We start from the raw sequence: 23,383 nt of genomic DNA on the forward strand, positions 1-23,383 counted from the left end.
GATCTGCTGCAGGACCGTGGGGCTGTGGGGGATCCTTCGGTCTCTTGGATGGGGCAGGGAGGGGGCAAATGGAATCAAGGTGAGACAGGATCAGGCAGCCCCACGCCAGGCAGCGTTTTCTCCTCTGAGAGCTGCTCTGAGCTGAGCGAGCTGGTGAATCCTGCGGAGCAAATGAGACCCGGGAGCGAGGGAAAGGCTGGCTGGGAAGGAGTCAGATAAACCCAGTGGGTATTTCCCTTTCCAAGGGGCTCCTGGGGAGACAGAGGAGACAAGAAGGATTCCCCATCTCATGACATTCCCTTTTTTCCTTCAGTAGCCCTATTGCAGTCACTGCATACAAGAGTTTAGTTGATCCCTTTGATGCCAGGGAGAACCCAGAACTTGAACCTCGCTGGATCCAGCCCTGTCTGCCTATCACCGAGCAGAGGGAAAAGATAAAGAACCTGGGTGGGGGTTGAGCCAAAATGGCATTTTGCCACTTCTGATCTGCTCCCAGCTTTTGCAGCAGGGCAACAACCCCATCGCTGCAAACCACTCCCTTTTGCAAGGCACAGGTGGACCTCGCTGGTAGCTCAGGGCTCCGGAAGGGGCTGCTGCAGTTGGCAACTGGAGCTGTTGTTGAACTTTTCACATTGCTTACCCCCCCTGCCAAATGCCATCAACTGTCTGAGGAAGGACACAAAAATATTACCCTGGAGGGGCCAAAAACTTGGAAAAGGATGAAAGAAATGTTCTGATGATGACAATGACAATGACAAAAAAACACAATTTATTTTTGACAGCAAATGAGTACCCACAGCCCTCCAGCCCTCCCAGACTGGCAGCCGAGTGGGGCCGTTTCCATGGCATGAGGAGCTGGCAGCCTGCAGAGAGAAACCAGAGAGCCACGGTCAGTCACAGAAGGCTCCTGTGCCCCTGTCCCACCACGGCCTGTGCCTGGGCCAGGCTGCTGTGTGCTCAGAGCCCAAACCTCCTGACCCATTCTCCGTTTTTAGAGAAGGGCAGAGTGGTAAGCCACATTCCATCTCTGCTGAAGCACAGCCCAGCAGCCTCCTCAGCAGCTGCAAGGGCGGGGTGCCCGTGTGCCTGGTTTCCTGGCTCCCCGGCAGACCAGGGTTAAACGTTGGGTGTCTCCTGGATTGTCCCCGGAAAGAGCCCATCTCTGCACCCAGCTACCTTTTTTCATTTGTAAATTAGGTCTTTCGTTCTCTGCCAACTGTGGTTTCTCCAGCCCCGGCTGCAGCCACTGGTCATTTAAAACTTTAAGAATCTTTTTCTACAAGCACAACTGACTTGATGTATATTTTACAAAATCACGAATTGTGCCATAACATATATTACAATGGGGCTGCGGAGATCCCCTGCAGGTCCATGGGGATGCAGGGATCCCCTGCAGGTCCATGGGGATGCAGAGATCCCCTGCAGGTCCATGGGGATGCAGAGATCCCCTGTAGCCCCTGGAGGAGCCGGGCTGGAGCTCGGCGATGCCCGAGAGGAGGCTGTGAGCCCGCGGGCAGAGGGGCCCCGCTGGAGCAGCCTGTCCTGGCAGGACTGAGCCCGTGGCACAGTGACCCACGCTGCAGCACTCGGAGGGGGCTGTGCCCAGGGGATGGACTCCGCTCCGAGAAGTTCCTGGAGAAGTCTCGGCCGGGAGAGAGCGCAGGGTGCAGCAGGGAACGACTCCTGTCCCTGAGCAGAGGGAGAAGCCCCGGGGGATGAGCTGAGCATGGCCCCATTCCCTGTCTCCTGCCCTGCCGGGGGAGGAGGTGCAGCTGGGAGCAGGGAGGCGTGGGGAAAGCTGCATTTAAGGCTCTGCACTGACTTCTCCTGCTCCTGCTCCGAGTCTTTGGAGTTTTCCGCCAGAAATCTCTCCCCTGCCCCACCCACCCACAGGGCTTGGGGCAGGTTTCCCTTTTCGGGGGAAATCAAAGCGAAGCACTGATGCGCTAACGAGGGGCAGGAGAAGTGAGGCTCCTGGGCTTCCCGCAGAGGCGGAGGCACGGGAGGCGCAGGGCCGGGAAAGCCGTGGCGGGAGGCGCGGAGAAGTTTGTTTGTGTGGGCAGCTCAATCCCGGCTCGGCCCGGGCCCGTGCCGGGGCTGTTCCTCATCTCCGGCTTTCCCCTCACGCAGCCCGGGGGCGCCGAGAGCGCGGGGCGAGGCGGGGCCGTGCGCAGAGCCCGCCCCGAGCTCGCTGCCATTGGCCGCCGGTGCCGTCAGTCGCGGTTGCGGCGCGCTGATTGGTGGGAGCGGGGCGCGGCGCGGCCCCGGCGGCGGGCTGAGGGCGGCCGTGGCCGCGCAGCGCCGCCATTGGCCGAGCGGCTGCGCGGGCCCGGCAGCGGCGGCAGCGGCCGGAGCGCGGTGAGGCGGCGGCGGCGGCGGAGCTCGGAGGCGGCCCCGGCGCAGGTGGGAGCCGCGCTGGGCTCTGCGGGGGCTCGGGGCCGGCTGCGGGCGGAGGGGGCGGCAGGGGGCTCCGGCGGCTCGCCGGTGCCGTGTCCGGCCCGTGCCGGCCCCGGGCTGAGGGCGCTGCGGGAGCGGCTGCCCGCGGTCTCCTTCCCGCCGGGGCCGGGCAGGAGCCGCTGCCGGAGCAGCGCTGGCTCGGCCCGGCTGCTGTGGGTAGGACAGAGGGGCTGCCCCGCGGCCGGGAGCGGGCGGGGAAATTCCCGTCGCCGGAGGTTCGTGTGCCCGGCGGAGAGCGAGGAGTCCTGTCAAAGTGACTTTATTGCCGAGCAGGGGCAGAGGCCGTGGGGCATTTGCCGTGCGCTCTCTGCCGTGGCTGTAGCCCGCAGCCTCCTTTTTATCCTCATTTTCCCGGCCGCATCTCCCTCTGCCTTTGCCCACCGGCTGAGTTCCTTGGAAGGTTCCGACTTCCCGATGCGCCTGCTGCCTGTCCTCGTTAATGTGCACCCTCCTTTTGTAGAACAGCCGGTATTCATGGCTCTGTTAAGTCTTTGTTCTTCTCCTCGAAGTTCGGGAATGTAGCGGGACTTTGAGCAGCTGTCTGGGTCAATTTGTAACATTTATTGGAACTGATGGTTTCTTTAGTTGCTTCCTTATCTACAAGTTCCCGGCCCTATGTCCAGGCAGATTCACTCCTTGACTCTGTTTTGTCCTTCCCGGGTCCTCTTTGGTTTTGGGATTATTCTCGGTGCCCTCATTCCCTGTCCTTTTGTCGCCGTTTGTGGATCAGGAGGCCTGGCTGCCACCTGCATGCCCTGGCTCAGCTGCTGGATGAGCTGCACTGCCAAGGTGTGGAGCATGGTAAAAAGATGAGAGTTGCTGCAGCACAGAAGAGGAGAAGCAGCATTCCTTTAACCCCTGGTGTGCTGGGGAGCCAGGAAAGCGTGTCCCATTCCCATCCTTTCCATGTTTGGACCAATACATAAACTGCTCTCCTATTTCCTTTCTTATCTTTTTCAGCACTTTTCCCTTGTCATCTCTTTGCCAACAGCAGTTTGAGCCATTTAGTTTTCCACAAACTCCTCCTTTTTCTGTTCACAGATAATCTGATCCCATCTCCTGCTGAAATGTTGTGTTCCTCATTTCAGTGGCTTGGTCGGCAGGAAGGTCAGGAGCTGGAGCTGTCTGGTTGGTTCTTATTCCGAGGACAGCTTGTAATCAAATTATGCCATTCAAATGATAAATGGGTTCTCTGTCTCTTGATATGAATTTGTGAGAAACGCCAATCACTTGGCTTTTAAAATGTTAGACGTTTAATACTAGTAAAATGGTTATAGAAGTAGAAATACAATTAGACTACTAAAAATTTAGGGTTAGGACAATTGCAAGACATTAAAAAGCAAAGACTTACAGATGGACAGATGTTCTCTTGGGTGCTTAAGCCACAACAAGCATACCTTGTGAATAAAGGAATCACCCCTAAAAAAATACACTGTTGCATATTCTTATATCCTTCATGGTTATGCATACATTTTATTTAAAACAAGAAACTCTGTCTGTTGTATGGCAGCTGTTTTTTTTAACCCCCACGGCATCCTCCAGTCTGAGCATGGCCTGAAGAAATTAACTTCTTCTAGTAAGAAAACCATAAATTCCTCTTCTCTGGAGAATTTAGGTGTTCCTTGAGCGAATTTAGGTGTTCTCATTCCTTAACGCCCCCCCGCCCCCCCCCCCCACACACACATGCATATTTTCTCTTTTAACTACTAAAGCTTCATTTTATCTACAAAGCTACGTTTACCATACTATTAAAATGTTAATACAGCACAAGTTATCAATATAACATAATACATGTAGTAACTATCTGCACAGAGCCATATAACATGCATTTTTCACAAAATCATTTTGGTTCCCAGGGGCTGGTCCATGGTGTTGTAGGATTTGTTCTGGTGGCCGTTCATCTTTTCCCCATGTTTGGGCGCTCCCTCAAGCTGGGGCTGCATCAATTGACCATTTTTTTACTTACTCCTTCATCATATACTTGAATTCCAACTGATTTCCCTGAACTTGTTATAGCAAAATCCCAGTGCTGTGATACACCCTGTACAGCACAGACAGTGACAGCAGATGTTGGAGTGGGCAGAGGGATGATCCCCCCCTTATTTTAGTGAAGTTTTCACAACAGTCTCCATTTGCTGTTTCCCTTTGCAGCTTCAGCCATTTCTGTTGCAGAGTCAGAGATCCTCAGCATGGGCTCTGCCTTCAGCTGTGCAGATTCCATCTGTGCAAGCAGGCAGAGCCTGGGGTGAGGGGCAGAGGGAATCAGCCAATTCCTGCCCCAGGCAAGAAGAGCCAGGTACATTGTCCCCAGTTTGCCCCAGGGGTGTTAATTTGCATTTCTGAAGCTCCTCCTGGGTGCCTGGAATGCAGCTTCTCTTCCACAGCAGCCTTCAGCAGCCTCAGTTGTGCACCCCCCCCACAATCTGCTGCTTTTTTTTTTTTTTCCTTCAAATAATCTATTTATTGTTTATGAGTTAAAGGGTCACCTTTAAATCTCATCTAGTTTTGAAAATTTTGAAAAACTCTAATCACTTGGTTTTTAAAATTTTAAAAGTTTAATAATAATAAAATGGTTATAAAAATAATAATACAATTAGAGTTAGGACAATTACAAGACAAAAAGAGCAAAGAATTACGGATGTCCAGATGCTCTCGGACCCTAAGTCAAGAAAAGCTTGACTTGTGAACAAAGGAATCACCCTTAAACAAAGACACTTGTTGCATAGTCATACATTCTTCATGGTTATGCATACATTCTATTCTAAACAAGAAACTCTGTTGTATGTCAACTGTTCCCTTTAATCCCCTGGCGTCTTCAAGTCTGAGCAAGGCCTGAAGAAATTAGCTTCTCCTGACCAGAAGCCATAAATTCCTCTCCTTTGGAAGATTTAGGTGTTCTTCAAAGGGAGCATCTCATTCCTAAGAAGAAAACTCCCCCCACATACATAATCTCTATTTTAACATAATGTTGTAACCTAAAACTACACTTAACACAATATGTAAGGGAATTAATACAGCATAACTTTCTAACATTACACATATAATATTCATTGTAACGTTTGCGAAAAGCCAATCATAAATATGCATTTTTCACAATCCCACCTCTTACTGCTCAAGCCAAATGATTTATAAAGAATATTTCCTGTCCTCTTGCATTCTTTGGACTCTGTTAGTAATCAAATAAAACATGGGATTAAACAAAGAAGAAATATCAAAACACTTGTAACACATAAAAGGAAGAATCCTAATTTCTTCCAGCATCCCATTCTCAATACATTACCCCACCTGCTAGTTTTTAACGTTATTTTCCCATTTTTGGACTGATACCTGGGTCATAATTTTTTTCTGATATCCTTTGTTTTTTCCAGGATGACATCCTCATTGCCATCTATTTTCAACAATCTGTACACCCCATTCTTTAGCCAATAAATAGCGTAAAGCCAACCTATTTTAATGCACTGCAGGTGATGTTTGGCTTTGCAGACTCCATATTAATTCCAATGCCTGAGCAGCTTTGTTTATTATCTTCTCTATAACTGCTTGGAGTCATTTAATATGACTCAGGATATAATTTGGGGTTAACACAGAGCTAGACTCCTGTGCTTGTTTTACCTTTTTTTTTACTAACTGTCTCTTTACCGAATCTTGGACTATATTTCTAAGATCAAATGTAAAACAAATCCATCTCTCTCCTTTTGGACATTCCATGCCCCAAGTATTACTACTTTTTCCTAAGTTCTTTGTAATGTGATCATTTTCCCCCTTTTTCCTGCAGGTACTTAATTTGGACGGGTTATAACAGTGGCTGTTGACATGGGTGTGTGTAACAAAAAGGAACTTTGATTTCTTTCCATGTGATACTTTCTGTAGCATTTGTGACATGATCTTGCTGCTATCTCAGAAGGGAAAAGACAACAAATGAGAGACAGAAACAGGAATGACAGAGGTCTGGCTTGGCTTATACCCCCACCTCCCCTGCCTGGGGGGCTGCTGCCCACAGCAGGTACGTGTGATCTTCTCGCTGGTGAGTGCAGTGCTCAACCCAGGCTTGCCCTCTGTTTCCCTTGTCACTCCTTTTTTACTCATTTCCAGGCTGTCCTGGGTTGTAAGATAAGCTTGTATTCCATTTGCCATCTGTCGAAGGCGAACCGGTTGGACAGGTTTTTTGTTATCTCTCTCAGAGACAATGGTTTGTGTATACACCTTTGACTGATTCAATGAAAGGCTGAAAAAATGTAACGCCGTGAGGGGTCCCACCCAGAGGGGGGAAGCAGCTCTCTCGCTCTCTCTTCGCGGGATTCCGAGAGAAGCAGCTCTCCCTCTTCTTTGCGGGACTCCGAGAGAAGCAGCTCTCCCTCTTCTTTGCGGGACTCCGAGAGAAGCAGCTCTCTCTCTCTTCGCGGGATTCCCGGGGAAAGCAGCTCTCTCTCGCTCTCTCTTCGGCGGCACCCGCAGCGAAGCAGCCGGCGCGCGCAGAGGCGACGGCAGCGGAGCTCAGAGGCAACCCCGGCGCAGAGGAAGACCGGCCCCCACTGCCACCAGATCTTCAGAGGAAAATTATACCCTTCTAAAGATCACCACTTCAGCTGCAACTCATCAACTATTGCAAGGGAAAGCAATTGTCCCAGCAAAACCTGATACTGGCATTCCTCAGGTTCTAGACTTTTTCTTTCACTAGTTTTGTTTGTACCGATTGCATTTTCCTTTTTAAATTGTTGTCTAGTTTTCTCCTAGTAAAGAATTGTTACTCCCACTCCCATATCTTTGCCTGAGAGCCTTTTAATTTAAAGATCCTCGTAATTCAGAGGGAGGGGGGTTTGCCGTTCTCCATTGCACAGGAGGCTTTGCCCTCTTTCACAGACTCCTGTCTTGTCTAACCAAGACAGAATTTGGCGCATCAACGTGAGGCCCGAGGGCATTGAGAGGGAAAAAGGATTAACAGTTCTTAAGTAATTTGGTTTTGTTGTGTGTAAAAACATCTTCAGCATCACCATGTGGTCTAGTTTACCTTGGTTTGGGTGGCATGTGATCGTAGCTATACTTTTCCCATTTGCAGACCCTTATCTAAAAATGGGTCCTATGACTAAGGCTACGGTGTCTGTTATCAAGTTTGGCTTCTGGGTTAATTGGGTGAGGAATTCATGGATCTTTAATTTCCTCTGGAAGGCAGGTACATGGATTCATAGCTATCACACGTTAACTGTATGTTTTTGGGGTTACTTTAATAACGGTACCTACTGCGAGGAAATAGCACCTGGGCAAACTTTCTCTCAACCTTTTAACCATCTTTTTGGGTCTGTTCCACCAGTTCTCAAAGGGTTAAGATCCTTTATAAGTGCTAATGATACCATACAATGGGTGGTGTTGCTGATAGTCCTGTTATATTTAGCATTCAGAGATAAGGGAAGATTAACCTGGATAACTACCCTCACACCTACACCACAGACTCGAGATGCTGCTGCTCCAGAGCCTGACCCTGCCCCACAGCCCACCTCAGAAATGAACCGCCCAGATTGGGTGAGGGTTCTGGTTAAGGAGATACGAGAGATGCTGAAGGAGTGCATTTCCCCAGCTGGTGAGAAACCGGCCCTTTGCCTTGAGGAGGGACAGTCTAATAGTACAGCTGTGGAACCCACTAATGTTACAACTGTCCAGGTTCCAGCTGAACCACAAGGGCAGTCACGGTCAGCAGCAGTGGCCCCGGTAGAAACAAGGAAGTCTAAGGTGAAAGCAGAGCACCCTGCAGATAGGGACAGGAATGGAGGAACCTCACAACCCACAGGGGAGCCAGAGATTGCTATCATCACCGAGTCCCTGATGTACGAAAGTCTTCGCAATCTGCATAAAGACATTGTGCGACGAGGGCGTGAGGCTTATGCTACCTGGCTACTCCGGGTTTGGGATCTTATGGGTACAGGCGTGCAGCTGGACGGTGGTGAGGCAAGGAACTTGGGACCCTTGACCCAGGACTCGGGTATAAATCAGGTTTTTGTAAGGGAACCAGGGTCCCTTTCTCTCTGGGAGCGGCTCTTAATGAGTGTCAGGGAGAGGTTTATCCACAGAGAGAGAATGCAAGAGCACCATCATAGAATGCGCTGGAAGACCCTCGAGGAAGGGATCCAACAGCTGAGAGAAGTGGCAGTATTGGAGGTACTCTTTGGGAGGGATGGACGACACAATAATGACCCTGACAAGGTCAGGTGTACGGGACAAATGCTGTGGAGTCTGGCAAATCTTGGGCCATCTCAATATGCCACCTTCATTGCAACGATCAATGCTGACACCCACCGGGAGACAATAGGTTCTGTTGCCAACAAACTTAGGAATTATGAGAGTATGATTAATGGCCCAATGCAGGCTCATATCTCAGCTGTGATTAAGGAGTTTAAAGAGGAGATGAGGGAGGAGATAAGGAAGGTTAATACAGCACCCGTGAGAGTCACAGGCCCCAGAATCAGCACCCAACAATCCCCAGCTAGAGAGAGAGGGTACACCCCAAGGGCTAATCTGTGGTTCTTCCTGCGTGACCATGGGGAAGACATGGGGAGGTGGGATGGGAAACCCACCTCTGTCCTGGCAGCACGGGTCCGTCAACTCAAGGAGGGAAACTCTAACCGGGGGAGTTCCACCAAAGTGAAGGTAGCCTCAACCTCCCGTGACCAAGCTTGTGGGTACGATCTGTCAGACCCCCTTGAAGGGACCTCTAGTATGTATGCCCAGGGAAGGAATGATAACCAGTGTTAGAGGGGCCCTGTCTCTAGCCAGGGAGAGGCACGGGAAAACCGGATCTTCTGGACAGTGTGGATCCGATGGCCTGGCACATCAGAGCCACAAAAATATGATGCTTTAGTTGATACTGGTGCACAGTGTACTCTGATACCATCGGGACATGTGGGGGCAGAGCCTGTTTCCATTGCTGGTGTGACAGGGGGATCACAACAATTGACTCTGGTGGAAGCTGAGGTGAGCCTGACTGGGAAGGAGTGGAAGAAACACCCTATAGTGACTGGCCCAGATGCTCCGTGTATCCTAGGTATAGACTTCCTCCGGAACGGATATTACAAAGACCCAAAGGGACTCAGGTGGGTTTTTGGAATAGCCGCTGTAGAGGCAGAAGACATTAAGCAATTGAACACCTTGCCTGGACTGTCAGAAAACCCCTCTGCAGTAGGACTCCTAAGGGTGGAAGAACAACGTGTGCCAATTGCGACCTCGACAGTGCACCGCCGGCAGTATCGGACGGATCGAGATGCCGTGATCCCCATCCACAAAATGATTCGGGAGCTGGAGAGCCAAGGAGTGGTCAGCAAAACCCACTCACCCTTCAACAGCCCCATCTGGCCTGTGCGCAAATCTGACAAAGAATGGAGATTGACTGTGGACTATCGTGGCTTAAATGAAGTGACTCCACCGCTGAGCGCTGCTGTGCCGGACATGCTGGAACTCCAGTACGAGCTGGAGTCCAAGGCAGCAAAGTGGTATGCCACCATTGATATTGCTAATGCGTTTTTCTCCATTCCTCTGGCAGCAGAATGCAGGCCTCAGTTTGCTTTCACCTGGAGGGGCGTGCAGTACACCTGGAACCGACTGCCCCAGGGGTGGAAACACAGCCCCACCATCTGCCATGGACTGATCCAGGCTGCACTAGAAAAGGGTGAGGCTCCAGAACACCTGCAATACATTGATGACATCATTGTGTGGGGGAGCACAGCGGCAGAAGTGTTTGAGAAAGGTGAGAGGATCATCCAGATACTACTAGAAGCTGGCTTTGCCGTCAAGAAGAGCAAAGTCAAGGGACCTGCCCGAGAGATCCAGTTCCTGGGAGTGAAATGGCAAGATGGACGGCGCCAGATTCCCACTGAGGTCATCAACAAGATCACAGCTATGTCCCCACCAACCAGCAAAAAGGAAACACAAGCTTTCCTGGGTGCCATAGGTTTCTGGAGAATGCACATTCCTGAGTATAGCCAGATTGTGAGCCCTCTTTATCTGGTTACCCGAAAGAAGAATGATTTCCACTGGGGCCCTGAGCAGCAACAAGCCTTCACCCAGATCAAGCAGGAGATCGCTCATGCTGTAGCCCTTGGCCCAGTCAGAACGGGACCAGAGGTCAAGAATGTGCTCTACTCTGCAGCCGGGAACCATGGGTTGTCTTGGAGCCTTTGGCAGAAAGTGCCTGGGGAGACTCGAGGCCGACCACTGGGATTCTGGAGCCGAAGTTACAGAGGGTCTGAAGCCAACTACACTCCCACAGAGAAGGAAATCTTGGCTGCCTTTGAAGGAGTTCAAGCAGCCTCGGAAGTAATTGGCACAGAAACACAACTCCTCCTGGCACCCCGACTACCGGTGCTGGGGTGGATGTTTAAAGGAAAGGTTCCTACTACCCACCATGCCACTGACGCCACATGGAGCAAATGGATTGCCCTCATCACTCAACGCGCCCGTATTGGAAACCTGAATCGCCCTGGGATTTTGGAGATAATTACGAACTGGCCAGAAGGTGAAAACTTTGGTCTCACTGATGATGAGGAGCAGGTACAAGTGGCAAGGGCTGAAGAAGCTCCACCATACAACCAACTACCAGCAGAGGAGACCTGCTACGCTCTTTTCACTGACGGTTCCTGTCGCATCGTAGGGATGAACCGGAAGTGGAAAGCAGCCGTATGGAGCCCCACACGCCAAGTTGCACAAGCTACCGAAGGAGAAGGTGGATCGAGCCAACTCGCTGAACTCAAGGCCGTTCAGCTGGCTCTGGACATTGCTGAAAGGCAAAAGTGGCCAAAGCTCTACCTTTATACTGATTCATGGATGGTAGCCAATGCTCTGTGGGGCTGGCTGGGAAGGTGGAGAAAGGCCAACTGGCAACGTAGAGGAAAGCCAATCTGGGCTGCTGATATATGGAAAGACATTGCCTCTCGGGTGGAAAAGCTGACGGTGAAAGTCCGTCATGTAGATGCCCATGTCCCCAAAAGTCGGGCTAATGAGGAGCACCGGAACAACGAGCAGGTAGATCAGGCAGCAAAAATAGAGGTGTCAAAGATAGACTTAGATTGGCACCATAAGGGGGAGTTGTTCCTGGCTCGATGGGCTCATGATGCCTCAGGTCATCAGGGCAGAGATGCCACCTACAAGTGGGCACGAGACCGAGGGGTGGATCTAACCATGGACAGTGTTTCCCAGGTTATCCATGACTGTGAGACGTGTGCTGCCATCAAACAGGCCAAGAGGGTAAAGCCCCTATGGTATGGTGGGCGGTGGTCCAAGTACAAGTATGGGGAGGCCTGGCAGATTGACTACATCACACTGCCCCAGACACGCCAAGGCAAGCGCTACGTGCTGACCATGGTAGAAGCCACCACTGGATGGCTGGAGACTTTCCCTGTACCTCATGCCACTGCCCGGAACACCATCTTAGGCTTGGAAAAACAAGTCCTGTGGAGACACGGCACCCCTGAGAGAATTGAGTCTGACAACGGCACCCATTTCAAGAACAGCCTTATCAACACCTGGGCCAGAGAACATGGTATCGAATGGATATATCATATTCCCTATCATGCTCCAGCTGCCGGCAAAGTTGAACGGTGCAACGGACTCCTTAAGACTACCCTGAAGGCACTCGGTGGGGGAACATTTAGAAACTGGGAAATTAACCTGGCAAAAGCAACCTGGATGGTCAACACCCGGGGGTCTGTCAATCGAGCTGGCCCTGCTCAGTCAGAACCCTTACACGCAGTAGATGGAGATAAGGTCCCTGTAGTACATATGAAAGGTATTTTAGGGAAAACTGTTTGGATTAATCCCACCTCAGGCAAAGACCAACCCATTCGTGGGATTGTCTTTGCTCAAGGACCTGGTTACACTTGGTGGGTAATGCAGGAAGATGGGGAGACCCGCTGTGTACCACAGGGAAACTTAGTCTTAAGAGAGAACTGGGTGTAAGATTTCATGGTGTGCAGATGGAAATAGAATAAGGGGTGGATAATGTCCTGGGTTGTAAGATAAGCTTGTATTCCATTTGCCATCTGTCGAAGGCGAACCGGTTGGACAGGTTTTTTGTTATCTCTCTCAGAGACAATGGTTTGTGTATACACCTTTGACTGATTCAATGAAAGGCTGAAAAAATGTAACGCCGTGAGGGGTCCCACCCAGAGGGGGGAAGCAGCTCTCTCGCTCTCTCTTCGCGGGATTCCGAGAGAAGCAGCTCTCCCTCTTCTTTGCGGGACTCCGAGAGAAGCAGCTCTCCCTCTTCTTTGCGGGACTCCGAGAGAAGCAGCTCTCTCTCTCTTCGCGGGATTCCCGGGGAAAGCAGCTCTCTCTCGCTCTCTCTTCGGCGGCACCCGCAGCGAAGCAGCCGGCGCGCGCAGAGGCGACGGCAGCGGAGCTCAGAGGCAACCCCGGCGCAGAGGAAGACCGGCCCCCACTGCCACCAGATCTTCAGAGGAAAATTATACCCTTCTAAAGATCACCACTTCAGCTGCAACTCATCAACTATTGCAAGGGAAAGCAATTGTCCCAGCAAAACCTGATACTGGCATTCCTCAGGTTCTAGACTTTTTCTTTCACTAGTTTTGTTTGTACCGATTGCATTTTCCTTTTTAAATTGTTGTCTAGTTTTCTCCTAGTAAAGAATTGTTACTCCCACTCCCATATCTTTGCCTGAGAGCCTTTTAATTTAAAGATCCTCGTAATTCAGAGGGAGGGGGGTTTGCCGTTCTCCATTGCACAGGAGGCTTTGCCCTCTTTCACAGACTCCTGTCTTGTCTAACCAAGACACAGGCAAATTGTTTTTGACACCTTTTAACTGTGGTTTTCCACCATTCCTCAGGTATCTCTCAGTCCACAGGCATTGATAATCCCCATCTACAAAAGCAATTTATTTACTTCAGTTTTTGAGGTCTTTCTGTATAGGGGATTGATTCAGTACTCAATACTTCTTGCCACGAGAACATAGATTTTGTGAGCTACAATGCCAATTATTCTCATAATTTAAACATTCACTTATAACCAAGCTGCCATGTCCAATATGGGGATGAATCAAATAAAGTATACAGCATAGTATTAATGGCAATTTCCCTTTTTGCCTGTACAAGTCACAGGCTAAGGCCAGACTATCAGAACTCTTTGACTCAAACACTCCCGATCCTCCTGTTTGAAGTGGCAGTGTTCCTCTGCCAAGGAGGTGTCGGAGGCGTCTCAGGGCTTATTCAGGCAGGGCTTAGAACCAGTGATGCAAGCTTTGCCTTATTTCTCAGTTAGGTGTTATTCTTTGTACCTGCCTTGGATCATTTGGGTCTTCCCAAACCATTACCACCCAGTCCTGGTTGAAAGTCAATTTGGTATCACCCAGTTTAGATGTGATAGTCCATTCCTCACGTTTCTTCACAAATTCTTTTATTTTGCTGGCATGAATTCACCCTCTTTTCCATAGTTGGGATTGATGCTTTAGTAGTACCTGGAAAGGACTTTTTAATAACACAGTGTTAAAAGAAAAGAAAAACAATACTGCATTAACTTTCACTATTAGTTTTCTTCAAAACTTTCTGGGTTTAACTAAAAACTTTTTCTATAGCTGCTTCTTCTTCTTGTATCCAGCTGTGCTCATCGCTGCAGAGGCCAATTCTTCTTCTTGTGAGCTATACTTAGTTAAATAAAAAAAAGACTAGCCCAAATGTAACACAAGATGTATCACATCTCTTGGTTTTTTGCTTTTTAGGCAACATCCAACTGTTTTAGTCTTACAGACCCATTCTTCAGAACAAAAGCCTCCTTTCCTTAACAACAAAAATCAGAAGGAAAAAAAAGAAGTCTTGTTTAAAAAAATAAAGCACATTGTGAGAGTCAGCTATCTCTGCTTTGATCTTATCTCTATTGGTGGTCCAGCTCTCCCTCTTTATCACAGCTTTGCCTTTGACTGTACTTCCTCACTCCCCTCCCCTTGTTGTCACTCTGTCTAGCAGGAATGGGGGAGAACTTACAGATAGCGACGGTATGGGGATTTTGGGGTGTATTTCGCTCTCCCTCTTTCTCTTTCTCTTTCTCTCTCTTTCCCTTTCTCTCTCTTTCTCTTTTTCTCTCTTCTTCTCTCTTCTCCCTTTCTCTCTGTTTCGCCCTTTTTTTCTCTCTTCACATTTCAACATCCACATTCCAATATCAGTCCACTTTCTAACATTAGTCCTACATCCTGGAGAGGTGAGTCTGCCAATCACCTCTCCCTCCTTTTTCAACTTCCTTACAAATTTAATTACTTTTGTTATGTGTGTTCTGCAGGCCTTTAATTCACGGCACCCTCCACCAAGGGCTACCAGCTACCCACAGCTGACAGTGCTAAAACTAAAGACTTATTTTGCTGTCACAATTTTCCATTCACAAGCTTGAAAGGGTTGTAGGAACAAGGTAAAGAAAAACTTACTTCTGAAGTGATCTTGCCTGCAATAAAAAATTTAAGGCAATGCTTGTTAGTGCAATATAATTTGCAAAGAAGCCAAGGTTTGATTTGGGAAGGGCATCTGAGGACACAGAGCATGAGTTTTACAAATCTATAATTTGAAGAGGGAATAGACAAAATGTGGATACAGTGGGGGAGACAGCAAGTAAGGAATTTATCTCTGCAATACTCTCTTTTTGACTGCCAGGAGACACTCTCTGAAGAGGTTCTTACAGTACAAACAATAACTGGATGGGAAGAGGCACTCTTGAATTTAAGCTTTGGTGTCAAAATAGGAAACTGCCCCTGGGCACTGCAGTGCTGGAGCACCCTGCCTGCAAACTCACCAGAGGCAAGCCACTGCTGCCACGCTGCAGGGCTGCCTGCAGCACAGAGGGAACCATGGCCAAGCCCTCCCTGCAGGCCTGGGTAATCCACACAAGGAATCACAATTGCTTCATAGCTCTCTAACTCATTCAAGAAATAGGAAACTGTAGTAAACAGAGATCTCCCTCACCATCTTTTTCATATGTGTGTGTCACAAACCCACTGTGATGCTGGAAGTAACAAATTGTTTACATTAGAAGATACTGAAACTTTTTCTTCATTTAGCTTTGTAGTTTCCCTTTTCTATATGTAGCCACCTCCCATTCTGGGAAAAAATGAGCCCTATTTTTTTACAAGTGTTTTGTATGCACAATTTTATTTGCTCTTCTAGATACACTGCAAGTAGTTAGCACTTCCAGAAAAAACAGCAAACAAACAAAACAAAAAAATGAAGAAAGCAAAACACATTTGGGTACATGAAAAAGGACTGGTTGGAAGGAAAATTGTTTCTCATTGACCTACCAAGCAGCTGGTGTTACCTTTAGTTTAACTTTACACACTGAGAACACTTGATTGAACAGCCTGCATTGACTCAAATTAATAGCAGGTTTTGCTATGTCACAGCTGTAAACTAGTTTTTCAATCCTAGAGTACAGTAAGTTATGTATTTCAAGATAAAAATCACAATGCAAATTGGAAGAAATTTAGTACTGCATGAGGTGTGCACACAATTAATTTACCTCTAGAAGTCAGTTTATGACTTTCCTTTACTAGGATTGCAGTAGCTGCTATAGCTTGAATACACACTGGCCAGCCTTGATTTACTGGATCCCACATCTTTGATAAATAAGCCATGGGTCTCTTTACTCCTCCCCACTCTTGAAACAAAACCCTATGAGCTACCCCCTTTTTTTCATTTACATACAAATGAAAGGGTGTTGCTAGTGAAGGTAAGCTTAAAGTTGATATTGGGGCTAGTTTTAACTTCTTTTTTCTTAATTTTTCATTATCCTTTTTGATCCATTTTATATCATCTCCCTCTGTCAATTTTTTTTATTCAAAAATTTTACTGTCTGTGTATATCCTTCAATCCACAATCTATAATATCCCAATAATCTGAGTATCTTTCTGATTTCCCCCTTTGAAGAGGGAGGGGGAAGGGATAGAATCCCTGTGTTTCAGTCTGGGTTGAGCTTCCAACTACCCTTTCTAAGCAAGTGTCCAAGATATTTTACCTCTGATTCTACAAATTGCAGCTTCCCTTTTGATACCCTTAATCCTTTTTCCCCAAGAAAATTCAAAAGCTTTATAGTAGCCTCTCTAACTTCAGCTTCAGCTTCCCCAGAAAGTAAAAGATTATCCACATATTGGATAATTTGTATTTCAGGGGGAGTGTGGAAAGTTTGTAGTATTGTTTCTAAAGCTTGTCCAAATAAGTTTGGGGATTCTATAAGCCCCTGTGATAGTTTTGTCCATCTTAATTGCTGTTTTCTCCAGTTAGTGGGTCCTTCCATTCAAAAGCAAAGATAACTTGCTCTCCTGGGCTAATGGGCAAGCCCAAAAGGCATCTTTAAGGTCCACTACACTAAACCACTGATGCTGGGGAGGAACTTTACTGAAAAGAGTATAAGGATTTGGTACCACTGGATAGCGGGTCTGAGTTCCTTTGTTAACCTCCCTTAAGGCTTGTACCAGTCTATAGCTCCCGTCAGGCTTCTTTACTGGGAGTATTGGGGTATTATGGGGAGACATACAAGGTTCTAATGTCCCATCCTTTGTTAGTCCTTCTATTACTGGCTTTAAACATTCCCGTCCTTCTAAAGATACAGGATACTGCCGTACACATATGGGACAATTTTTTTTTCCTCAGTTGTGATCTTTATGGGGTCAATATTTAATCTTCCCCTATTTCCCTCCCCAGCCCAAACTTCCTTGTTAATTCTTCTTCCATCCTCCTGGCCTAGTTTTAAAAGTCTAGCTGTCATCTTCCCATCTTCTGGAACAACCCCTATTCCTAATTTCACCTGTAAATCTCATCCCAATAAATTGCTACCTGCCCCTGGGACCAAGAAAACATCCCTCATCCAAAATTTAGTTTCTCCCTCTATTACCGCATTTTTAATAACGGGTACTGTGAAACTCTCTCCTTTTGCTCCTGTTACTATTACGGTATCTTTGCTTACACTATAACCTTTTGGAATATTTAACAGAAAGGTTCATTCTGCCCCTGTGTCTACCACAAATTCCAATTCTTCTTCTTGGGGACCCACTCTTGAAATTATCTCAGCATTCCCCACCTGGACCCACCTGCGCCCCCCCTCGGCCCCATGGCCCCGCGAGGGGAATTTGGGGAGGTGGGAGTGGGGCAGCGCCAAGGCCGGGCCCCCCCGCGCTGTCCTGGCGGGAGCGGCTGCAGTGGGGACCGAGTGCGGGCGGGAGCGGCCGAGAGCCCAGCGCTGCCCCAGCCCGACCTGCCCCAGCTCCATCCCTGCCCCTGCGCTGGGATGCTGTGGGGCTGGGGGGAAGAGGGAGCCGGCAGTGGGTGCTGGGCCTGGGGGCAGGAGGAGAAGGGAAGGAGAAGCAGGCTTGAGGAACAGAATGGTCAAAGGATGCAAGTGGCAGGAGAAGGTGGGATTGTGCAGGAGAAGGAGGAATAGCAGGAGGAAGAGGAGTGCGAGGAAGAGGAGAGACACAGGAGGAGGAGGAGGCGGAGCAGAAAGAGGAAGCAGCAGAAGGTTCCACCCCTCCCTGTGTCTGCAGCCTCCCCCCAGCCCCAGGAGCGGTGCTCCCCCCACATGCAGCAGGTGACTGTGGAGGGGGATCCACGATTTTCACAGGGTGAATCTTCTTGTTTCTGAGCTTGCTTGGGCTAAATGTTGGTGCTTTGGTTTTATGTGGCAGCTGAATCTTTATGTTTTGGAGGTGGATTTGCTGAGCTGCTATGTTTGGGGAGGTTTTGTACTGTGTCTTGAAGTTTGCAGGATTTTTGAGCTAAATCTTGGTGTTTTGTAGGTTCTTATAGACACAAGATTCCCAGTGACTTCCTGAGATGAACTTGGGCAAGGAGGAACCTCCAGTACAAGGAGCTTTTCTCTTGTTTTTCTGTCAAATCAGGATTTGTCATTTCCAGGGCGTGGCTGGATGGAGGAGGAGGAAAAGCCCCGGAGATGCTGCAGGAGGAGGAGCTGCAAACCCAGCCCAGGGAGCTGCGGGGAGGAAAGAGCCCCCTGAGCCAGGAAGGCGGGCAGAGATCCAGCCGGAGCTTGGAGCTGGTGCAGAAGCCTCATGGCAGGGAGAAGCCCCACAAGTGCTTGGAATGTGGGAAGGGTTTCAGGTGGAGATCCAACCTGATCGAGCACCAGAGGATCCACACTGGGGAGAGGCCCTACGAGTGTGGAGAGTGTGGGAAGAGGTTTCAGAGAAGCTCCACTCTCCTCAGACATGAGCGGATTCACACAGAGGAGAGGCCCTTCCTCTGCCCCGACTGCGGGAAGGGCTTCAAGCACAACTCCGACCTCACCGTGCACCGGCGCATCCACACCGGGGAGAGGCCCTACGAGTGTGGGAAATGTGGGAAGGGCTTCAAAGACATGTCTGGCCTGATCCAGCACCAGGTGATCCACACTGGGGAACGGCCCTATGAGTGCTTGGAATGTGGGAAGAGCTTTGGGAGGAGCTCAGGCCTGCGAGCACACCAGTGCATCCACACTGGGGAGAGGCCCTACGAGTGTCCCCAGTGTGGGAAGAGGTTTCAGACCAGCTCCAATCTCCTCCTCCATGAGCGGATTCACACAGAGGAGAGGCCCTTCCACTGCCCCGACTGCGGGGAGGGCTTCAAGCAAAACTCCCACCTCACCAAGCACCGGCGCATCCACACCGGGGAGAGGCCCTATGAGTGTGGGAAGTGTGGGAAGAGCTTCTCACAGAGCTCAGCCTTGACCACACACCAACGGAGGCACCACTAAGGGAAGCCCTGTGAGTGCCCTGAGTGAGGGATGAGGGTTTGGGAAGAGCTTGGAGTGAGGGAAGAGAGTGAGGGAAGAGCTTGGTGTGCTGCTGCAGCTCCATCCCCCATGGGAGGATCCAGGCTGGATGATCCCCAGTGACCCCCGTGGGGCAGAGCCCTGGTGCCCCGGTATGGGGAATAAAACAGAGAGTAAAGCAATGGAGCTGATCAAGGGGCCCGATATCTGAGGCCTGACTGAGCAGAAACTGTGGGAGACACAGACACAGTTTAAGTCTCCCTGGGCAAGAAGTGACCAGGCAACATGGTGTGAGTCTTTGTGATAACATAAATGTTCCCAGGTTACTGGATGTCACCAAGAAGGTGTAACCAATGGGAAATTGTTACCAAAAACAGAGCCCTCTATAAGCCCCATACAAGTCAATCCCTGTATAAACACCTGGTACACTCAGTAAAATTGGCTTTGGTCTAAACTCGTATGTCCCCGTCTCTCCATGGTGGATAACCCTGTTCTGGGTGATCCCCGTTGGGTGGGGGAAGGTGCTGGAGGGATTTCTTTCCCTTCTCCTGGTGCTGCCGTGGTTTGGTTGGTAATAAATTCCCTCCCTGTGCCCAGGCCGGGTCTGTTGTCCCCGTGCCGGTGCTCGGGGCGGGATCTCTCCCGTTCCTTCTCTGCACTGCCGGGCCTCTCCTCAGCCAATGAGAGAACGCGGTGGAGAAGAGTCAGCCAATCAGCGAGAGCGGGGCTGATGACTCACCAGTTGCCGGGCAGACCCGCAGCAGGCAGTGTTCCCCACCTGGACCCGCCCTCCCTGCCCAGGGCCGGCCCCGCCGTGGGGTCCCCCCAAGTCCCTCCCCCCTGCCCCCATGAACTGGGCTGGGTTTAACTGGGAAGCTTTACTGGGAACACTGGGAGCAGGGGGCAGGGGCAGAGTGACAGCAGGGCTGGGGGACACTCGACCCTCCCAAAATCAGCGTGGGGATAGAGCGGGGGGGGTCCCGGCAAGGCCCGAGGTCACAGGGAGCGGCTGCGGCCGCCGGCGGCTCAGGAGCTCTGTGGGCAGAGAAAAGGGGGTGACACCAGGCTGGGGGCCCCGGGGAGCACACACATTCCAGAGGAGGGGGGACACGACACACGGGACCCCCCAGACTCTCTTGCACAGGTAGAACCCGATCCCCAGTGCCAGGAAGACGAAGCCCAATTTGGGAGTCTCCAGTTCCTGTCAGCATCTTGCTGCGGCAGCATCCAGCAACATCTCTGGGTGGTCCGCAGGGGTCAGGATCTCCTAAAAACTCTCACAGACACTCAAGCCCCTCCAAGCACTTTCCTAGTCTCTCCCAGCCCACTCAGGATCCCTTGAAACCTCCCTCTTGATCCCTTCCTGACCTCCCCAGGACCCACCAAAGCCCCTCCTGTCCCTCTCAGGATCCCACAGCCTCCTTACAGTCGTCCCCCACTGCCCCAGGACCCCTAAAGCCTATCCCAGTCCCTTCCCAGCCCCACCAGGACTCACCCAGAGCCCTCCCAGTCTCTTCCCAGCACAACCAACCTCATCCCAATCTCTGCTTTTCCATCCCCAATCTCCATCCAGCTCCTTCAGGCTCACTCTATTCCCTCCCACTTAAACCTAGCGCACCCAAACGCCCTCCCAGTGCCCAACAGGACCCCCAGAACCTCATCCCACCCTCCCCAGTATCCTTCAAACCCCTTCTTAGCCCTTCTAAACCCCCAACTTCCTCTCCCAGTTGAAACCAGGCTCTCTCCAACTCCCTCCCAGGTTCTCCCAGCACATCCCAGTGGCTCTCCGAGCACCCTCAGTTCCTCCCCCATACCCCAGTTCCAGCTCACAGGTTGTTCCAGGCTGATGTTGTTGGCAGGTGGAGGTGAGCCCAGCCTGGGTTGGGGTTTCCAGCAGCACCAGGAGCTGGTGGGTCCAGTCCCCGTTGGGGACCACGTCGGTGGCCACCACAGAGAGCTCCTGCTGGCCCTGGAACCACCTCAGCTGGATGGGAGCAGGCGGCCGGGGCTGGGCCAGGAGCTCGAGGGCAGCAGAGAGATGGACACGCTGGGGGGAACTGGGAGAGAGTGGGTGTAATAAATAAAATGGTCTTTGTTCATCAAAATGAGTGTTAAAGGAGACAAGAATTTGAACTGAGTAGGGAATGCAACTAGCATAGAAGACTGTGTAACTAATTATATACAAGTTAACTTTTAGGCCAAGGACAATCTGCAAGGAAGATGAGGAGCCTTCATTCCTGCGACCTCCAAGGGCAGAAAAAAAGACCCCCAGGAACCAATTGCACCGACGCAGAGTGCATCGAGAGAAAATACGTCAACCGGGACGTATAAAAACAAAAAGGTCAAAGGGGGAAGGTGCTCCGTGGCAGAGCAGAGGCTCCCCAGCCACCCAGCGCTGTTCTTTTGCTTAATACCACTTGCTTAATAAATTCTTGTTAATTGATTTATCGATAATTAGCCTCCCCAATTGAATTTGTCCATAACAAATTTGGTGCCGTGACTCAGATAAGGGCGACCGGGTGGGAATTCCTAATCAGGGAGTCACCCTGCTGCCTCTGCAGCGGCCCTGGTGCAGGCTTTTCCTTCCCAGACCCTTACTGACGAACCCAAATTCGGTATTGAGCACAAGGGATACCAGTAACCCCGTAATCTTTGTGCACGAAGCCGGGCGAAGACGCAGGACAGCGTGAGTATAAAAGTGGGGATCCGCTGGGTTGGGCTGGGATCCCAGGACATAACGCGTGAGACGTCCTTGTAGGACGAGGCACGGGCAGAGCTCTGAGTAGTGCGGTTTGCAGAGCCCGCGAGGGGCTGGGCACCAACAGGGGCCGCGAGTGTGTGTGTGCCTGAAGGTGTCCTGGGAGATGGGACAGAGGAAAAGCAAGCCCTCTGCTTCCATGGGGACGGGGACCCGGTAACGCTTCCCCAGATCCCCCCTGACAGTCCGTTAGGTCTAATGATAAAATCTTGGGATGAATATCCTTCAAGGAAAGGGAAGGATAGGGCAAAAATGATACATTATTGTATAAAAGAATGGGGAGGAAAACAAATCTGTAGTGATAATTTATTTTGGCCAGTGTTTGGAAACTTCAAGGACTGGATTTGCCAGGCATTAAACATTTATGTAAACTCTAGAGAACCTTTTGATATGGAAGAGAGCAAGTATGCTGCTCTCTGGATAGTGGGGGAAGCAAGAGCAAAACTTTTTGCCTGAAGCACCCAGGGAGGGAAAAAGAAAAATAAAAAGCCTGAGGAAGTTCCAACTGCACCCCCTCTACCATACATACCTCCTCCTCCTCCACCCCCACCAGCACCACCCGCAGTCTACCCCGATTTAGATCAAGGGGGAGATTTTGATAACCAAGAGGTAGAAATCCCAGAGCCGGTCCCTGAGGAAAATTGCTGTGTTACTCATAGTCTAACAAGGGGGGAAAGAGAAAGGGAAGGGCAAGCTCTATATCCATGAAGGGAAGTAGCTTTGGGAATGATCCCTAACCCCAGTGCTGGTCAGCAGGGACAACCAACCCAAATTCTGAGAATAGTTATGTGGAGGTACCTCTCAACTCAGGAGATGTGAGGGAGTTCAAGAAAGAAATGGGAGCATATGGGCCAGATCTTAAAGGAATTTTCTGACCCTAAAGCCTGGGACTTCCCATGTGAACAAATTCAGAATCCAGCTGAGGTGGCAATGTACCTGAAAGAGAAATGCCATGATAAGTCTGAGGAGAAAAATATTGCAGCAAGCTGGGCCCTGGCATGTGCTTATCACACCCTGCTAGATACTGTAGGGCAGCAGACAGAGGAAGGGGGGCAGGGAGATAAATCAGCAGCGATCCCAGTCACTCAGGCTGCAGCCAACAGCCCCGGCTCGAAGCCAGCAGCTAAAACAGACAGTGAGCCTAAGCCAGCAGCTAAACCAGACTGTGAGCCTAAGCCAGCAGCTAAACCAGACTGTGAGCCTAAGCCAGCAGCTAAACCAGACTGTGAGCCTCAACCAGTGGCTGTTGCTATGAGCACAATGGGCCAGTGATGCCTCAGGCCATCAGGGCAGAGATGCCACCTACAAGTGGGCACGAGACCGAGGGGTGGATCTAACCATGGACAGTATTTCTCAGGTGATCCATGACTGTGAGACCTGTGCTGCCATCAAACAGGCCAAGCGGGTGAAGCCCCTGTGGTATGGTGGGCGGTG

General features: G+C 50.2%; 1 protein-coding gene across 2 annotated transcripts; it reads left to right on the plus strand.

Annotated features, from left to right (window-relative positions):
• Positions 1-2,313: 2,313 nt before the first annotated feature.
• On the plus strand, positions 2,314-19,645 carry LOC144248839 (uncharacterized). 2 transcript variants are annotated; one of them, XM_085581136.1, is made up of 2 exons: positions 2,314-2,403; positions 18,339-19,645. In XM_085581136.1, exon 2 carries the CDS (start codon positions 18,376-18,378, stop codon positions 19,171-19,173), a length of 798 nt encoding a protein of 265 aa, XP_085437262.1. In that variant the 5' UTR covers positions 2,314-2,403; positions 18,339-18,375; the 3' UTR covers positions 19,174-19,645. The 2 variants fall into 2 exon arrangements, with proteins under 2 accessions (XP_085437262.1, XP_085437261.1); XM_085581135.1 differs by lacking the exon at positions 2,314-2,403 and adding an exon at positions 6,331-6,460 and having other exon boundaries at positions 14,171-19,645.
• The last annotated feature ends 3,738 nt before the right edge of the window (positions 19,646-23,383 follow it).

Source organism: Lonchura striata, chromosome 5 (genome assembly GCF_050655825.1).
Source record: "Lonchura striata isolate lonStrDom1 chromosome 5, ASM5065582v1, whole genome shotgun sequence".
Lineage (NCBI taxonomy): Eukaryota > Metazoa > Chordata > Aves > Passeriformes > Estrildidae > Lonchura > Lonchura striata.